The sequence below is a fragment of the Loxodonta africana genome, chromosome X (assembly GCF_030014295.1).
Source record: "Loxodonta africana isolate mLoxAfr1 chromosome X, mLoxAfr1.hap2, whole genome shotgun sequence".
In the NCBI taxonomy this organism is placed as follows: Eukaryota; Metazoa; Chordata; class Mammalia; order Proboscidea; family Elephantidae; genus Loxodonta; species Loxodonta africana.
In genome coordinates this window covers 132,092,765-132,111,530 of record NC_087369.1, presented here as the reverse complement: position 1 = coordinate 132,111,530, position 18,766 = coordinate 132,092,765, and the positions used below count along the sequence as shown (strand labels likewise).

The 18,766-nt window shown below is 40.2% G+C and overlaps 1 protein-coding gene across 3 annotated transcripts in view; it reads right to left on the bottom strand.

The window, feature by feature from the left end:
• Positions 1–18,766, bottom strand: part of PAK3 (p21 (RAC1) activated kinase 3) — a 298,000-nt gene that overhangs the window by 85,179 nt on the left and 194,055 nt on the right. For all 3 annotated transcript variants that reach the window (XM_064278684.1, XM_010594684.3, XM_003414800.4), the window contains one exon: positions 3,816–4,017. In XM_064278684.1, the coding sequence (XP_064134754.1) occupies positions 3,816–3,990 (175 nt within the window). In that variant the 5' untranslated portion in view covers positions 3,991–4,017. The remainder of the gene's footprint in view (positions 1–3,815; positions 4,018–18,766) is intronic.

Here is an 18,766-nt window from a genome sequence, read left to right as displayed (position 1 = left end):
TGATGAAATAATATACACCGTCAAAAATGATATTTATGGAGATGTTTTTAAAATGCAGGAAAATATTCTGCATAAAAATGGTAGGTGGAAAGCAAGACATAAAACTGTGTATATTATGGTCTTAGCTATGTAAAAAAGCATATGCATATGTATAGCCATAGAAAAGGTCTGGAAAGAAATTCACAAAAGCGTTAACATTGTTTCTGAGATTTGTGATTATGGGTGATATTAATTTTTTGACATTGATAAAATTTCCATATGATGAGGGAAAAAAAAAAGACTGAGAGGAAATACACCAGTCCAATTATCTTTGGGTAGTGGAGTTTTTAATTTTGTAAAAAATTTCCTATAACTGACATATGAGTTCTAGCTAGGGAGAAAGTTACTTCATAAAAGAAATGAGAATTCTAAACTCCTCTTCGTTTTATAGTTTTTTTTGTCGATTGTAAGCTCTAGAATTATAGAAATATAATAATACCTCACACATTTACTTAACACTTTTAAATTTCACTTTTAGTAGCATTTTAATGTTTAGAATTATATTTGATAATCAAAAATACCCTGCGAGGTAGGCCAGGTGTTACTATTCTCAATTAACAGGTGAAGAAACTAAGGCTCAGAGAAGCCAAGTGACTGATCCAGTCACAATGATCAGTGGCACAGCTAGAACTTAAACCCCGGTCTCCAAAACTCAAGCCCAGTGCTTCTTCCATTAGTTCAAGGCTGATTGTGGTGTTACCCAAGCAGTCACAATGAGGCAGAAACAGAAATAGTAATCCCTCCTCACCTGTGAGGGTTGGGTTCCTGAACAAGCCCCAGAGTAGGAGAATTCAGCTGAGGAAATTACCATTTCATGAGGGAAAAAAAAAAAAACAAACCAGTCATGATAAGTGGGGTCGCAAGTGAAGTTTGAAAGCCTTCATAAATCTTTTTTTTATGCTCAGTAAGATAGAACAATAACAACAGTATATTACATAAAAAGAATGAGAGTTTACATAATTAGTAAAAATGATAGGCTCTACACAGTGTCCAGTTAGATCCTGAGATGATTTCCAGAGCTGATGAGGGTGTATCACTCATTATGTTAAGGGAAAATGGGGGTGACAAAGAAGCAATGACCAAGGTGGACAGTTAATTCAGATCACCAATCTCCATGCTCCCAGAGTCATCTAAGTCCAGTCCTGAAGTTGTAACAACTTACTTGTGGCTTTAGCTCTATCAAGCAAATAAGTTTAAGTGGCACTACTTAATGACTTTGGCTCTTCTGAAGATGCTTTCTGTCTTCTTAAAGTCTTTTTAAAGACACTTTAGCATTTCTTTATACAGTTAACTAAATCATTCAAGTTTTGTCTGAAGGTAGCTGAACAGTTGTCCAGCAATGGTATTAAATGGCACGACTTAAGTTTTGAAGATGGTTTCTGTACAATGTGATTTTTCTTTCTTTGAAGGCATCATAGTATCTTTTTATAGACATCTACTAAATCATTCAAAGTTTGAACAGATAAGATGTGACATGCAAAGGTTTTGATTTCATTACTTTCTTGGGGAGGCTTTGATCTTGTTCTAGAATTTTGCTCCTGGTAGTTCTAGTTGTATTTGTCTCCAGTCCCAGAGCCTGCTAATTATCTTCATCATCACTTATGATAATCACTTCTGGGGTATTGGAAAATTCCTGAGGCTCATCCTCTATCAGCATCACATCATTTGAATCGGTGTCAAAAGATTCAGATTCAACTTTAGCCAATGACTGCTCCTGCACCAAACATTCATCCTCATCCTTAGGCTCTTCTTGATCCAAAGATTCGTTGTCTTTGAGAGGGACTGCTGAAAGATACTGTGCCATATCTAGCCAAATCTTCTCCCAGGCTTCATTAATGATGGGCTTGGTTAAACTATCTAATGCCTCTTTTATTAAGAATATGGCATTAGTGATGGTGTAGGAATCCCATGCACTAGGATCTTCAGACAGAGGAACCTTTGTAAGCTTTTGTACAACAAAGTTATACATTAGTTTAGCATAAGTCTTCTTGAATGGACGGATCAAACACTGATCTAAGGGCTGAAGAATCTGAGACGTGCAGCTGCTTATAAAGATAACCTTAACATTAGGATGCACATTGGCAAATGTATCTGAGGCACCAAAAGGACTGTGAAGCATCAGCAGGACGTTGAATTCAAGATTTTTTTCTTTTAAGTAGTCTTGAACTTCCACAAGAAAGCACTGTTCAAACCATTCCTTAAGGAGAGGAGGAGTCATCCAGGCTTTTCTGTTTGCACGCCAGTATACTGGAAACTTGGCTCGGTTTTTCCCCCTGAGAGGATTTGGGCAAAGGTTTCTGTATAGCAGCAATGGTTTCACTATGAGATCACCTGAAGTACTGGCACAAAACAGAAGCGTCAGCCTCTCTGTTTTTGCTGACCTCATGTCAGCATCCGTTGGCTCCTGCTCTTCAAAAGGGCAAGTGGGATTATTCAAAGGCTTCCAAAGCATGGCAGTCTCAACAGCACTGAAGATTTGTTCACGTTCATAATGCCCTTCATTAATCACTTCCTGCAGTTCTGGAGGATACAGTGCAGGAGCTGAACAATCTACTGGTTCCTTCTTCGGCACCACTGCCACGTAAGACTTGGTCCCCAGGTCACAGCGATATTTATATTTCTCAAACCACCCCTTGCTTCCAGAAAAATTTTTTTCTAGATCCTCTTCAGGACCTGAAGCCGGGTCATCAGCAAGTCCTCTTGTTTGGTCACAGATCCCCTGCTTGGAAAGTGTTTCATTATTCTTTTGCTTATCTTCAATCCAGAGGTTTAACATCATTTCCATCTTCTCCATCTTAGGATTACGAGGGGTGACGCATCTTTTAGGTGACGTCGGTGTACAAGAGGCAACACTGGCCCTAGCAGCATTTTCAGCTTTCTTTACTGAACGGGCTGTGGATTCATTAACACCATATAAGCGCCCCACAAAACTTTTGGTTTTACCTTGATCAATAATGTCCCTTTTGTCTTCTAAAGACATCACCCTTCTTGCCCTTTTGGCAACCTGCTGTGGTGTCTTTGTACTTGCTTCACACTCGTCTGCCTCAAGAGTCACATCTATGGAAGCCATGTTTCAGCTTTGTGATAACTAATGCAACTTAACAATTACTCACTTGAAATTTTACATCCCTCAGCATCACACAGTGTTAGCATATGACATTTAAACACCAAATGGTAGTATAAATAACACAAAGATAAATGATAATATATCGTGATAGTCAGTGCAAATGGGGCTGATTATCTAGGAGACAACTGGCAGAAGAAAAAGAGAAGAAGCAAATGACTCAAGAAGTTTCTTCCCACCTCGGGATAGAGTCAGACAATACTGTGGCAACTCGGACTAACTCCCATATACGCAATTCAAAATTTTCACAGTTGCTGAAAAGGTATACAGAAGTAAATCCACCTATACCCAAATTTCCAAAAAGGACAACTTGCAGTTAGGAATGGATTACGATAAATTCTACTCTAAGTTATCAGAAAGAAAGTCACTGTTTATATATTCAAGACAGTATTGTTGCTATGATTTCCCTATGCTGAATGCTACAAATCCAGTTTTATGTAAAAAGCAAACACAGCATAAGTATATTTTCTGTAAGCCCACGGTAAGTCAATCAAACAGTATCCTCTGACAAAATGCAACCTCTGAAGATGTAGATGTAAAGGTCAGGGCAGGCAGGCCCTGAATAGCCAACGTTCAAGAAAAGACTACCCAAGAAAGAGACAATGAAAGAATAAACTAGCCCCTTTTCAATGCCCGGTCACTGATACTTTACTTTTATCCCCTCCTCCTGGGAAGATAGAGCGAAGCCTGGCTTTCTTATTCTTCTCTTCAGGGGCCATGGGAAGTGGTTTGGAGCTGTGGTTGAGTGCTGAAGAATCCCGGTTGTTACTATTCATCCTCAGTGGGGGAGCTGGGGGTTTCTCTTCATTATCCAGGCCGTCAGACATTTTCAGTTACAACAGAATTCACAGCTCCTAAAGAAAAGCAGGAGAAAACAGGAGTTAAGAAAGAAGTCTAAAAAAATAAATAAATAAAATCTTGTGGACATGTGGGACTTCTAGCATCTTAGAAACAAAATATTGGTCTCAAATCGTCTCCAGTTTTGTGCTGATAATTTTGAGGTGTTGCCTTCCTGGGGGAAAGGGAGTTGCCTCCCAAAGACCAAGCATGCAATTTCCAAAAGAGGAAAGTGAAGACAATAATGCACGGCTTTTTGATATGTATTCACAAACACATAAAACCCCCCATAAACCAAACCCATTGCCATGCAGTCGATTCCAACTCATAGCAACCCTATAGCGACCTTATAGGGCATAAGGACCCTTGCTTTTCCCACAATGAAATTCTCTATTCTCTGCTGTTTACTCAGTCTTTTCACGAACAATTTACAATCTTTTTTCTTTAAAAATTCTATCCTAATGGCCATCACTGTCAGGTAGAACAACCTTAGTTTGAAATTGATACAGATTTGGCTGCCAATTTTTAATGGCCCACAACTATGCCCTGTTAGTCACTTTAACATTGGGTTGCTTTTGGGGTCTGTATCTTATGTGTGTGCTTGATTTATAAAATGCACCCTACTCTTTTATGGGAATGCACTGAGAAGCAATCCAGTAAATCTGGCAGTTTTGGAACAGTCAGAGAGTCTTAAATGAAATGATGTCCCATCTTCTCCCATGCATGTAGAAGATAACGGTGGGCCAAATATCTTCATAAGCAAAGAGGACTTCAGAGGAGAGGTTCACTTCCTGAGGAGACACCAAAACCTGTCCCTGTCATATTTTATATCATGGAAGAGGGAGCAACAAGAGAGTTGACAGGAATAGCAAAGTTTTAACAACTTATTTGCTCTTAATTTCATTATTCTTTAGTATCTTGTGCCTAGGGCTGAGTCCATACGCGTTTCATCCCACTCAGAGGGTAAAGTGAACTAGAAAAGCATGGACTTTCCAAGGCAATGCTCCCGTTTCCAGGTGCTTTCCTAGTCTAACGCAAGTCCTTCTATTAGGGCCCTGACACTTGCCAATGCAAGTCATGTGCTGTAAGTACCTTCCCAGTGAACCCCTAGTTTGAATACAAGGAAAATCAAACCCCATTGCCAACAAAATCTTTGTAAATGTACTATCTTAAAAAAAAATTGCCCTTGCGTTGATTTACAAGGAGCAGCTGGTAGGTCCAAACTGACGAACTTTTGGTTAGCAGCCAAGCTCTTAATCAAGCTCTTACTATTATCTGGCATTAATATAGCAGCATAAGAACTCTCCAAACTCTCCAAGAACTATCACTTTATTCCAACATTTACTATAACAAACCTAAGTACAACAACAACAAAAATAGGGGCCTCTTCATTAACTGCTGGAGCCCTGGTGGTGCAATGGTTAAGAGCTGGTCCAACTTGACAGCAATGTTCTTTTTTTTTTTTAATTAACTGCTATAATGAGAAATAATCTATCATAATTTTTTTAGCCCTTTAGTGGTTGTAATGTATTCATTCATTTCCGCATTGAACTCTAGGTTACATCATGTTATGTTGAGAATTTTAAAAAAATTATTATATTCTAAATTCTGTCAAATGTATTCAGCCTATCAGTACTCAAGAATAAAAAAAAAAGTTGCCATCAAATGGATTCCAACTCATAGTTACCCTATAGACAGAGTAAAACTGCCTCATAGGGTTTCCAAGGAATGCCAGGTGGATTCGAACCACCGACCTTTTGGTTAGCAGCTGTAGGTCTTTAACCACTGCACCACCAGGGCTCTTAATAAGTTCTTCATCTGCACCTGTGACTGCCAACTATCTTGATTTGGACAAGAGATCTCTTTACTTTGCCTTTGCCTACGTTTCATGCATCTCATTATTTTAACGAATTAAGACCAAATTCTGTATTTGTTCAGTAATCATGCTAGTGAAACTACTCATTAATGAAGGTCTTATTGCCTGTGACAACAATTTGATAAGCCTCACATTTTCCTTTATAGATGAAACTACAGAACAAAATAAAATGAAAAGGTAACTGTGATGTCAAGGATAAAGTATAGTCATAGATACTACCGGTACTAGTAAATATTTTAACTAGAATATGAAACCAGTGCTAATGGGTCTACAATTCTCCTTTGCATTTTGATTGTTGGTCCTTCTAAGTTCACTATTTCTCCAAGAAGAGAAGTGAGTTTAAAAGACTGACTTCACCAGTGGCATTATTCTGTATTTGGCAGGTTCGTGGTTTAAATGTAGTCACTAAGAAGAATTTGCCACCAGAAACAAGGCATTATGGCTTTGCCTTTTTTTTTTCTCTCTCTCTCTTTTCTGGGTTCAAAAATACTGGCCGGATTATGAGATGATCATCATGTCAGTCTCAGCAACACAAAACCTAGCTTGGTAAAAATAATAATATTTTTAAGTTATTGCAAAGAAATACCTAGCAGACAGACTTTTAAAAAGTGTATCTCACAGGGGAAGAAAGCCACTACTTTCTGAGTGATAGATATTTTCTAATTACATTCTACTTAAATTTAGATGACAGATTTCAGAGAAATAAGCATAGCCTCTTTAAAATGATAAACAGAGTTGATCTTGCATAATAAGGCAAGTAAGAATCTGGACCAGTCAAGTTGCTAGCGCGCCTACATAATTGAAAATACTATGCTCCTTTGTTCTTGATAAATAGGAGCCCTGGTGGCACAGTGGTTAAGAGCTTGGTTGCTAACCAGAAGGTCAGCAGTTCGAATCCACCAGCTGCTCCTTGGAAACCCTATGGGGAAACTCTATTCTGTCCTATAGGGTCCTTATGAGTCGGAATTGACTTGAAGGCATCAGATTTGGTTTTGGTTTTTAACATCAGAGTAGGAAGCCCTGGTGGCGCAGTGGTTAAATTGCTCAGCTGCTAACCAAAAGATGGGTGGTTCAAACCCATTAGCCACTCAGAGTGACAAAGATGTGGCAGTCTCCTTCTGTAGACATTACAGCCTTGGAAACCCTATGGGGGCAGTTCTACCCTGTTCTGTAGGGTCACTAGGAGTTGGAATTGACTCGATGGCAATGGGTTTTAAACATTAGAGTGGCTTTTTTTGTTGCTAATTACTCTCTCTGACCAGAATCTAGATGTCTTTGCTTCTTTTCAGGTTGCCTGATTTGACCAGGTATTTTTTGGGTTGGGAAGAAAGGACTACTCGGGATATGAAACTCAAACCATAATCTCCTATACTGCACTAGATTGCTGATCAACATTTCAACAACACACAATTGCTGTGGTCCCTTTTGCAGACATTCTGCAAAGGATCCAGCTTATATGGCACAGCTTTCTACTGGTCACCAAACTTGAAATTGTTTCAATTCCATTCAACTCATCAGGGGACACTGAGAGCAGCATGAATAAAACTTTTGCAGAAATGGAAATGAAAAATGAAGGATCAATGTCCAGTTCCACACCAGGATCATGAAACAGAGAAAGCAACTATCTGGGATATTTGGCCTGAACCAATCACTCTGTTTACGTAGGCATTTCAGATTTGGTTTTGTTTAAACAATCCTGATATTACTTCAGTTCTCCACTACCCTTTAAAAAGCACAATTAATAACTCTTCATCTTCTTCTAATGATTCCAGATAATTCTAATTTAGTTACAAAATAGTAGTGTAGGAGGTGTTGTTATCTTTAATCCATCTTCAAAACAAACGAAAAACGTTGGCATATTCCAAGGAAAGTTAAGTCACACTTTGAGGAGACCAGTGGAGAAAGCTCATGGACCTAGAAAGAAGCCTTGCTGTTAACGTATGTTTCTCAAGTGGGAGGTTTTTCCTACTATTGCTCAAATGAAGGAAAAAGGAGACCATTATGTTATGTTTGTAAACAATGCCAATTAACTAAGCTGGGTCCTCCCCTGAGACAGCTTTCTACAAAGGATACTATTAATGGACTGCTGGTTCTATCTACCTATGACGTCATTATTTCCAAGGTCTTGAAAGAGACCATTTTGTTTGGGGCGGCTGAAGGATCTATTTCAAGAATTGTACAAAAGCACCATTATTCTCTAGGAACCCCAGTTAAAAAAAAAATGTTTATCTTTAAAGTTTAACTGTTCTCGTTCACTTTTGCAACAGGACGGAAACTTGCAAGTGAGTGGCACACTGGATGGATCTAGCCACAGGCCATTCATTTCACTTTTAGACCTTGGCTCTTAGCATTGTGGAGACCCAGCCAACTTTAATGGACAACCAGAAACAGTTTATATCTGTCCACAAATTGGTTTCGCACTTGACCACTAGGGCTTTTCAGCGAGAATTCAAATGGTTTCTGCTGATGGTGTATATTTTTGCTCCAGCCCTTGGGACTTAGTTTATCAGTGCTCTGTAATGATAATTGAAATTCATCAACAATCAAAATAAGCCTCTTGATTCATTATAACCAAGGAACCTGAACATACCTTTTTCAGAGCACTAGGAAAGATTATCTCCCTCTCGTCCTCCTTTTTCTTCTCTCCCTCCCTCTCTCTCTCACACACACACAGACACACGTGCACACACAGCCCTTCACTGTCTTGTCTTTTGACATAAAGCTGTAACACAAAGAGTCTTAGAGAAAAACTATTATCAAGAAGCATAGCAACTTTAGATGAAATGATTGGGCAGTATAACAATTACCATTATTCTCTTATTCTCCAACATGAATTCTCTCTCAGTCCATGCAGTGCCAAACTAGACACTCAGGGAATGTTCAGTAGGATGGGAAAAAAAAAAAAGCCACCAACTTTCATGGATACCGAAGTCAAGGTAAACAGTGCATACTATGTCATACATGTTGAATCGGATGCGACCAAAAACGCCAAATGTGCCCATCTGCCACAAGCAGTCTAACCAGGTGCATGAAGGGTAAGAATCCAGAAATACTGGTCCTACAACTTGCAAGGCTATCCATTAAGTCACAAGCAATTGAAATAAACAAATACTCTCATCAGATCTGATGTCATCATATAAACATACCGAAACAACTGACATGTCTGTATTATTCCATCTGCTTTCAAAATCTAAATAACTGTTTATTTGCATATTTTCCCCAATGAAACCAAACTAATACTGCCCTTCTTACAAAAACAAAAGCCCAGGCCAGCAGACGCACAGCCACGATCTAGTAAACCCAGAGGTAAAGCTCCATCTACTGCCATACAACGCTATTCTTACAAACTGGTGAGCACACGAATATTCAGCTTAATACCCTTTTCACATCAAGCTAGAAGATCTAACACAGGACTGAGATATAGCCTAGGAGAAATTTCCATGGTGAACTTCCTAATGTTTCTGAGACATTTACATGAAGAATAGAGTTGCAAGAAGCCCTGACCACATGAGGTAACAGTCCTACAACAACAAGCTGACATCAGCACCATATGAAAGAAGATGGACTTCAGGGTCTCAAAAAAGTAAAACAAACTCTCACTGTATTAAAACACGTAACAATACATGAGAGAGTTTCAAAGTGCTAGAATTTTGGAAATCTTTAAAACGAGAGTTAGTTCTACAGTTCAGACAATTGAATTTTTAATGGCAGCTTCCAGATTTCATGGTAGTAGGTAAATACAATCTTATAGTCAACCAATGGCTCCATAGACAATGATATCAACACTGGACTGTTCACTGTATAGGATGAGGATATTGCTTTTACTAGCAGAGTGATGTGCACACTGAATTTTACTTCGGTGGCGAGAAAAGTGATCCAAGAGTTAGCTGCTGGCTCTTTCCTGGGCTCCCTTGAAACAAAAAGCATACATTTTCAAGACAGCTAGCTAAACCTCCAGGTATAGGCTGTGCCTAGGAAACAAATTATGCTTTGCTAACTGTTAACACTAAACCCACTTATCTTGGCCTCATTATTAGCAACGGGGCCAAGTGGCTCAGATACTTATGACTGACAATGTAAGAGGATGTAGTACACTGTTTTTAATAGAAGAAGGAGAACGAGAAGAAGAGAAAAATCATCTAACTTTCCACAAAGGAGTGCATGTTTTATGATCTGAAAGAAATATTACACATTGCTTTGCATTTCTACAGCAACTTACATCTGAAGATTTCTAGTGGCTTTTCAAACATTGATTCCCATAATATGCTAAAATGTCAAAATGGAGAGAAAGAACATTCGTCTTTCACAGGGAAGAAGCAGTAGCCAGGTTTGGGTCTCCTTGCAGCTCTGAAACCCCAGTGCCACTTCCAAACAGGGTAGAAGGAGCAGTGCAGCCACCGAGTTATGTCCAGCAGATGGGCCCAATGTAGCATTTTCGTCATCTTTTCTCACACTGAATGTAGTTATTATACATGCCATTCCCCTCACTAGAGCATGGGCTCCTTGAGGAGAACATATTATAAGAATATGCCCTTCATACCGTCCAGTGCAGTGCCTTATTTTTAACTCGTTGCCAAACCTGTTGCCATTGAGTCAATTCTGACTCATAGTGACCCTACAGGACGGAGCAGAACTGCCCCATGTGGTTTCCAAGGAGTGGCTGGTGGAGTCAAACTGTCAACTTTTTGTTTGGCAGCCGAACTCTTAACTACTGCACCATCAGGGCTCTACTCTTGTTCCTAGTAGGCATTAAATACATGTGCAAGGTAATGAAGTGGAACTCTATATGTTTTATGCATTTGCTGTAGCTATAAGTTTTTCATAATGTTGCATAAGCCTGAATGCTTACTCATAGCAGGCTTGAGCCAAGAAGGCATGTTTGAAGATATTGGTACTGGCTCATCTGCCAAGCAACTGGCTATCATGTAGAAGACAGCTACCATATGATCATCAGCACCTCCCTTTTTAATATATACATTTGTAATGTCCAAGGACCTTTCATGTCTTACTCTTACTTGAGCCTGCCACCAATATTGTCAAGAAGGGAGCACCATCCCCATTTTCCACATGAGGAACTTTAAACCATAGGGGTTCAGTGACTTTCCCGGGGTCACAAAACAAGTGAAAGAACCTAGGCTAGAATCCACATTCCCTTAAACTTTTAAACTCTTCTAATTCCACTCCCACTACACCAACACAGTATGTACCCCAGAAAATCCACAAACACACACACGCACTTCATATATACACTCTTATCCTCCCAAAATAGTCGTACAATATTTCCAGCTTTTTCATATCAATCTACTTCAGGCTGGTACTTACTGATTTCAATTGCTTTTCCCATCCAAAGACCCGAGGCTAGATGATTTACTGACAGAACTCCAACAGGTTTCTCTGGCCAGTTGTACCAATTCTTAGACGGTCCTGTTTTGGAGCTTGCCTGTTCTGGGGCACTCACCAAGGGAACTCTGCTATCAGAGACAGGGGTGTGCTGTTTCAGAGAAACTTGCCTGGGAGATACCATTACAGTGTGCAGTGGAGGGAAGCCATTTCCAGGATCATTTGATCAGGAGGAGCTGAGCTACTTGTTAGGCAGGAGATTCTCTAAAGCAGTAGGACGAGCAAGGGAGGCACTAGCTCTTTTTACAGTTGCCTAGTTTCAATCTTAGATCCTGCAAAAGATAGCTCACCATTGACATACATACAGGCACACTTACACAGAGGACAGTCATGTTCTCTCACACGCATACAAGCAAATGAGGTCAGTTCTGCGGCAGTCCTGTTCTTCACTTGCATCTTTATGAGTAACTTCATTGTTTTCAACAGGAACTTGACATGTCCAATAAGCCAGCATATTAGAGGTGCAAATTTCACTGTCAGGTTGCAAATCAGGAAATCGATAGGCACACCCCAGCATCCAGACTTCATACACTACATATACTATGAGGGACACATAGTTCTTTTTTAAGTGACTTCTTTAAGCTTCTAAATGTATGCAGCACCATACTTTACTGTTCATTGTGTATGCTTCAGGAGCCAAAACTGCCAAGAAAATGCTAATGATTATCTAATGTGTGTTTATATCTGCAAACTGGTGCATTATTACAGGTTTCAGTTTTTCATTTCCAATGTTGACACGTCTAAGACAAAATAAGATGCATAAGGAACAAAGGTAGAAATATTTTTAAGCATAAAAATAGAAGGGATTATCCTAAAAGACGCCTCAAAGAAATGGACGAGAAAAAGAAAAGTGGAGTAAAACCTAGTAATAAAACATCTCCTAGTTCTCACAATCGAGAATGCAGTATTCTTGGAAGCATTCAGGTGAAACAAATTAGATGCAGACTAACAGCACAGTTGAGCCGATACGACAAATCAATGTCTTAAGTCTCTGGAGTTCTAGCTGCTCCCTGTTACTATGCATGAATGATAATTATACACTTTTCCCTGATCCACCCCAGTGAAATATCCACGCATTTCCTCAAACTCAAGCTGAGAAGTTCATTTCCCAAATTTGCTAGGGTTTTCTGTATACCATCTGAGCAGATTCCTGGGCATTGCTTTTCAGCCAGCATGTGTGGTAGCTCATCGCCCTAGACCCTTCATCTACTCCCAATTTCTCTGTACCCAAATCCATTTTCTCAGGGAAGGTGCCTATTGCACGTCTGAAGAGGAGAGCTATATGGGGGCAACTAAGACCTGGTATTATTTCCAAACTAAGAGCCTGCATCAACTTAGCAAACTCACATTTTACCAAATAAGTGACCTCTTACCAGAACAAGAGGCCAAAGAATTTGAGCTGGCATAAAATGCAGCAACACTTCCTCAAGCTTTTGCCCCTTGACCTGTTTACATGCTGAGCATGTGTCTCACCATTTTATTTGGGGGCTATGATTAAGGGGAAATACCATCTATATTAATTGGCTTCCCTCAAGTACTGAAGGAAGAATGAGACATGACAAGACCCATTTGCCAGATATCCCACTTCACAAATGGTAAGAAACAAACATTCAGCAGGCCATGGCCTTAGTTATACGAATTCCCCACCTTCTACCCCCACCAAAGACAAATGTTCTCCCTTAAAGAAAATTGGCCACAGGTCTGAGAAATTATCCTTGTCCACCCAAATTATTTTCTCTATAAACCAAAAGCCTGATCTGAAGGATGACCTCACAATTGAGCCTTTTGGCCTCCCCGTGCCTGATACCACTTGTAAGTTGTTGGATCCACCAAGTAGCTTATTACTCGACTACCTGGTTGCAACCATAACTGTCCACTCATATAAGATAAGGCTCATCATTGGTTCACACTAGAGCTTTGTTTCCCCAGTGTGTCATACACACACGCCTAAGTCTTTCTGTGGCCCTGAGAAGCCACCAGCCTGAGGTCACAGGGTCCAGCCCTCACCTTGAAGGAAGGAAGATTTGGTAGACTAGAAGGAAAATTGCTGACAAAGCAGAAGCCAAGTTTGGGGCAAGTGGCTGGGAGTCAGCAGGCCTGAGGGTCAATCAGTCAGCAGTTCCCAAATTATTCCTGTGGAGCCTGTACTGTGGCCTAGAACACATCTTGACAAATAATTTGGAAAGAATGGGGGAGGAAAGCTGGGAGTTTATAATAAAAATACATAACTCTATAACTCTGCATTAAACAATGTTCATCTTAGTCTTCGTTCTCCTTTGAGATTGATTCTGATGAATTCCCTATGTCACAGCACTCATAATCATGTCAGGCCCGCCACCAGCTGGTTCTGTGGCCTTTAGCAGGCCTCCTAGGCATGCCCTATACTCTTCTGCACACATTAAAAATGAGGTTCTATTGGTTACACAGCTGCATAAAGAGGAGAAAGAAAAGACATTCTAACATTGCTTTTCACAGAAAAATAAACCAATTATGTGCTTTCTTCTTGTTGATTTCTGATTGACGTACATTTCAAAGACTCTTGAGACCAAAACAGAGACCTACTACCATTTGAGGAATCAGATGGTAACTCCAAGAATAAGATCTATCAAGGAGGCCCCTTAAACAACCCATCTGTGCCTGCATTTATTTAGTCAAACAAAAAATATTTATTAAACTTATGTGCCAGGCACTATGCTAGGTGTTGGGAGTAAAGAGATAAATAAGTATCCAGCCCTGAGTGAGATTCTAGGCTCAAGTAGTGGGTTTTATCTCTGGCCACACATTATATATGAAATGTATATAAAGTACACAGACAAAAATATAATAAGTAAGGGTATATGCATTGCCAAATGAAGAGTGCTTAAAAAAAAAAAGGTGGGGCTCCAGGACTTCAACAGAGGGCAAGGCTCTATTTACTGATGCTATCCTATTTTTTATCCTATACGGTCACTGTGAGTCAGAATCGACTTGACAGGTTTGGTGTTTTGGTTTATCCTATTGTATGAGAAATCGATGCCAGTAACCATACTACCATATGTAAGGAAAGTGTTTACTATTGTTCCAAAGAATATCACTGCCTTGTCTTCTGTCCCCATGCCACCCACATTCATTCAGGAAACATGTGCTGAGTGCCTACTATGTACCAAGTATTGTGCCAGGTATAGGGGCTACACAAAGACAGATGAATAAGGACCAGTCTCTGTCTTCAAAGAGCTCACAGTCTAGTGAGGCAGGCACACATGCATACATACAATAGAAACACATTGTAATGCAACCCAGGTAGGCACAGGATGCTCTGGAAGGACAGGGCAGGAAGGGTAACTAATGTTCCCAGAGGGATCAGAGGATACAGCATTTCAGCAGGATGAGTAGGAATTCACTGGAATTTGAAAATTGGAAGTTCCAGTTTGGTGTAAGGTGTTATTATTCAACAGTATATTCCAACCTAAGAATATTTCGAGCTTATGAGACTAAGTCTTTTAGCCTTACGTCTTCGTTTCTGCTAAACTAAGTGATGCTGGTCCTGTGTGTGGAAGAGAACAGATCTGAAACCTTTGAAAGAAAGTCACATGTGTGAGACTTAAAAGACCAAATATACTGGCTCCCGATGAGCTACAGAAGAAAAGATCAGTATGACCTGACACAAAGCATTTTCTAGAGCTGTTTCAACGTATGAACAGGACAGACCTCTTTTGGGAGAAACATATTTGGAACATAACACTTGGGGAAAGAAGCTCCTTCTTTTCATGTTACATTTAAGAACGAAGTTGCATCTTATTAAGCAGTTTTAACTTTGGGGGTGAACTTTTGGTCAGTAGGTCTTTTATAAACCCAAAAGAATTGTCTCCAACAAAGGAAAGGTGACTAATTCCAGCTCCATTTCTGGATTATTCTGTGATCTTGAGAAAATCATTAAACGTTCATAAACATATTCATTCTTTTAGCATGGATAGAGTGTCTATTATGTGCCTAGGTAGGCAGAGGATGGTTTGGAAGGAGAGGGGAGGAAGGATAGCTAATGCTGCCCAGAAGCGTCCAGGGGATTTAGCACTTGAGCAGGGTACTGAAGAATGAGTAAGAGTTCACCATGTTCTAGGGCAAAAGATGAACAATGTACAGTCCCTGCCCTTGAGGAGACTTGAAGTATAACGGGCTGTGGCCATGACAGCTTAGTGTGAAGCTGAGAACGGGTTGCTAGGGAAGGACAAAGAGATGGATCCCCTAATAGCCTGAAGAATGAGATTTCACAGAGGAAATACACTTAAGCTAAATTTTGAAGAACAAGTTACCAAACCTTCGGGAGAGCATATTTCAGGCACAAAGAACAACATGCATTAAGACTCAAAAGCCATGAGAGACAATATAGTGTAGCAGAGGAACTATAGGTAACTCAGTAAGACTACAGCTGAGAAGGAGTACGAAGAAAAAGTAAGATCAGCAGGAACCAAATGAAGAAGGATTTTGTATGCCTTTCTATGGGGTTTGGACACTTGCAGTTTATATGAAGATGTTTAAAGCAGGTGGGTGGCATGATTAGCTTTGAATGTCATAATTAGTAGTTAGGCGACAACGTAACTGATATGATGTCTAACACTGAAGATTTAGGCGATTCTTTTTTTCCCGATGGAGTGGCATGTTACAGGTAGCAACACGGAATTTAGAAAAAATTTAATACAAGAAAATGAGCCAGGGAAAGTATGGGTATAGGAAAACAAGAGAATTCAAGAGAGGACTCTATTTTGGACACTGACCAGATGGTCGGGATGCTAAACCTGGTGGGATTAACTGGTCTCAGGACCCTAAATAGAACTCTGAGTAGAAATGCATTTCTATCCCAAGAGGCCCAGGGGAATGTGGGAGGTATAATGGTTTTTGTAGCTTTCAGTTTTGAGATTCCAAATGAAATTCATCTAATTTTTAAAAGTGAATAAAGATACAGATGGTACCAACAAACATCATAATTCTACAGAGACTAAAAATCAAAAACCAAACCTGCTGCCGTCAAGTCAATTCTGACTCATGGCGACCCTATAGGACAGAGCATAAGTCACTGATGTCAAGGGGGATGACAAATTATAGGAAAAGAGGGACTGTCTAAATGAAAAGAAATGTTGTTCCAGTGGCAAGATAAACACGTCCTAAAATGACACAGGAACTGAGGAAAGTCTCCATGAGTTAATCCTGTTTTTCACTCATCTTCTTAAGTGGGAATGAACAACTGAACCTTAGCTTGTGGCTAAGCAGAAATACTTAAAGGAAAGCAGGCAGTAAGTCCCACGAAAATGAAGCCTTTGGCTGCAAAGAATCATTCTCTTTCTCTTTCTCTCTCTCTCTGTTATCTAAGATTCTATCTCTTTGAGGGTACCTACCTCAAAGGGTTGTGGTAAGGATAATAATAAGATCTATCATTTGTTGAGTACTTACTATAGACCAGGCATTGTGCTAAGTACTTTACATATATTATCTCATCTTATCCTCATAACAACTCTATGAGGCAGATGATATTAATGCCACTCCCATTTTACGGATGAGAAAGCTGAGGCTTATGGAGGATGAGTAGTTGACTCAAACAAGGTTACACAGCTATTAAGTGACCAAACTGGGATTCAAATGCTAGCCTGGCTGATTGCAGAGCTGGTGCTCCTACTGACTCTATTGTAATGGCTGAATGGGTTATGAAATATTTGGGAAGTATAAAATATCATATAAATGTAAGGCGGTTGGTCTTCTTAGCACTTACAAAATTCAAATGAATTCAGGCAGGTACATTTTTCCCTTTCTAAAATTCAGCCCATCCTATAAATTGTATAAATTGCCTTTGGTGAGTCTTGGCACATTGGCAAGAAATGATGAGATTAAACCTGCCAGGGTATTTCTCTAAAGCTGTCTCCTGGGGAAGGTGGTAACTAAATCTTAATTAAGTGCAATATTCTTATTGAAGTCTATAGCTTACTTTTCTTTCTTTACCTCTGACAAAGGTCTCTGTTACATAATCTTCTGGAAAGATGACAGAGCCCTATGTTGAGCGTGATGACTACAAGAAGGTTTGCTTTGGGAAGTGGCTTCTCTAAACGCTGACTGTTGTCCCCAACCACCTTTGAGCCTTCAAGGACTTTGGAGCCTGAAGACCGCTGGATTACATAATAAAGATCCCTCCAAGCTCTAAAGACTGTTGCCTGTTCTTTAGTTTCATGGTGACTTCATCTTTCCCACTCAAATGAAAGTACCTCGAAGAGCAGTGTATATGCTTTTCACTCAACTGAATCTCCTGCTGGGCCTAGTATTATGGGGGGTGCCCATAAGAGATCCTCAATCTGAATTGGTTATGTCACTGGAATTCTGGGACTTGGGAGCAGGATCATAAGAAGCGAGATACTGGATCTGTGCTAACAACATGTTGCTCCCCGCCCACCTCTTTCAGCCTCTTAATTGAATCTCACAAGTAACTATTCTGGGCCTGGCGTTGTACTAGACATTAGTAATCCAAAGAGTAAGACGATGTGGTGTTGCTATCATAGAAATCCTCAATCTAATGACAACAGGGCAGTGGGCTGGGTGGTGTTCCTGAGTATGGACTCTCCCCCACACTGTGCCAGATCCACATCAAATGGCAACTCGGGCATATCTTGTATGCATTTTTGCTGCAGTGAGACCTCAGCAGGGAAAACCATGGACTAGGGTAGTTCCTATAAGGCGCTCTCATGTTTCTAAGTCTCTGGTGGGGGACTGGGCTGGCAGCAGGTTCCTGATGCACTTGTTCAAGCCTGGGTTTTGTGCTGCTTCTTAGTCTCTTGCAGGGAACTCTATAGTCTAACTGAAGTTCAAGGAACTTTCTTCAGCTTGTCTTTACCCGTGCCTACTGAGATATCGCCAGTAACTTGTTAGTAACCTACCCTACCCTACGCACTGCCATGGAATCTTTCTAACTCATAATGACCCTATAGGACAGAATAGAACTGCGCCATAGGGTTTTCAAGGAGCAGCTGGTGGATTCGAACTGCTGGCCTTTTGGTTAGCAGTTGTAGCTCTTAACCACTACACCACCAGGGCTCCTTGTTAGTAACAGCTGTTGAAACTTCGGTGGGGTCTATGTATGCATATGGACTTCCACAGTAGAAATTCGTCATCCAGCTAGCTCATTAACCTTTTCTTTCCCTTTCTTAAATGCCATGTTCCAGGGTTAATGGGGAATTAAGTAGACCTGGCCAGATTACAGGTACCTGTTGGAAGCAGACCTGCGCTTTCCATGTGTCTAATCAGCATGCAATTTCAGATCATAAACAGAAGATCAGAGGCACGCACTTTTGCATAGGAAACCATCAAGAGCACATAAAGAAATGCACTCTTCACTTTCCCCTCCCCCTGGCAGAGCAATAAGGTGACAAGTTAAGCAATAAACTTCCAGAAAATAAACACACCATCTAAAAGCCAACCTCAGTTGGGCAGGCCTGGCAAAGACTATTTATCAGAGATGATGTCTGCAAAAGGAA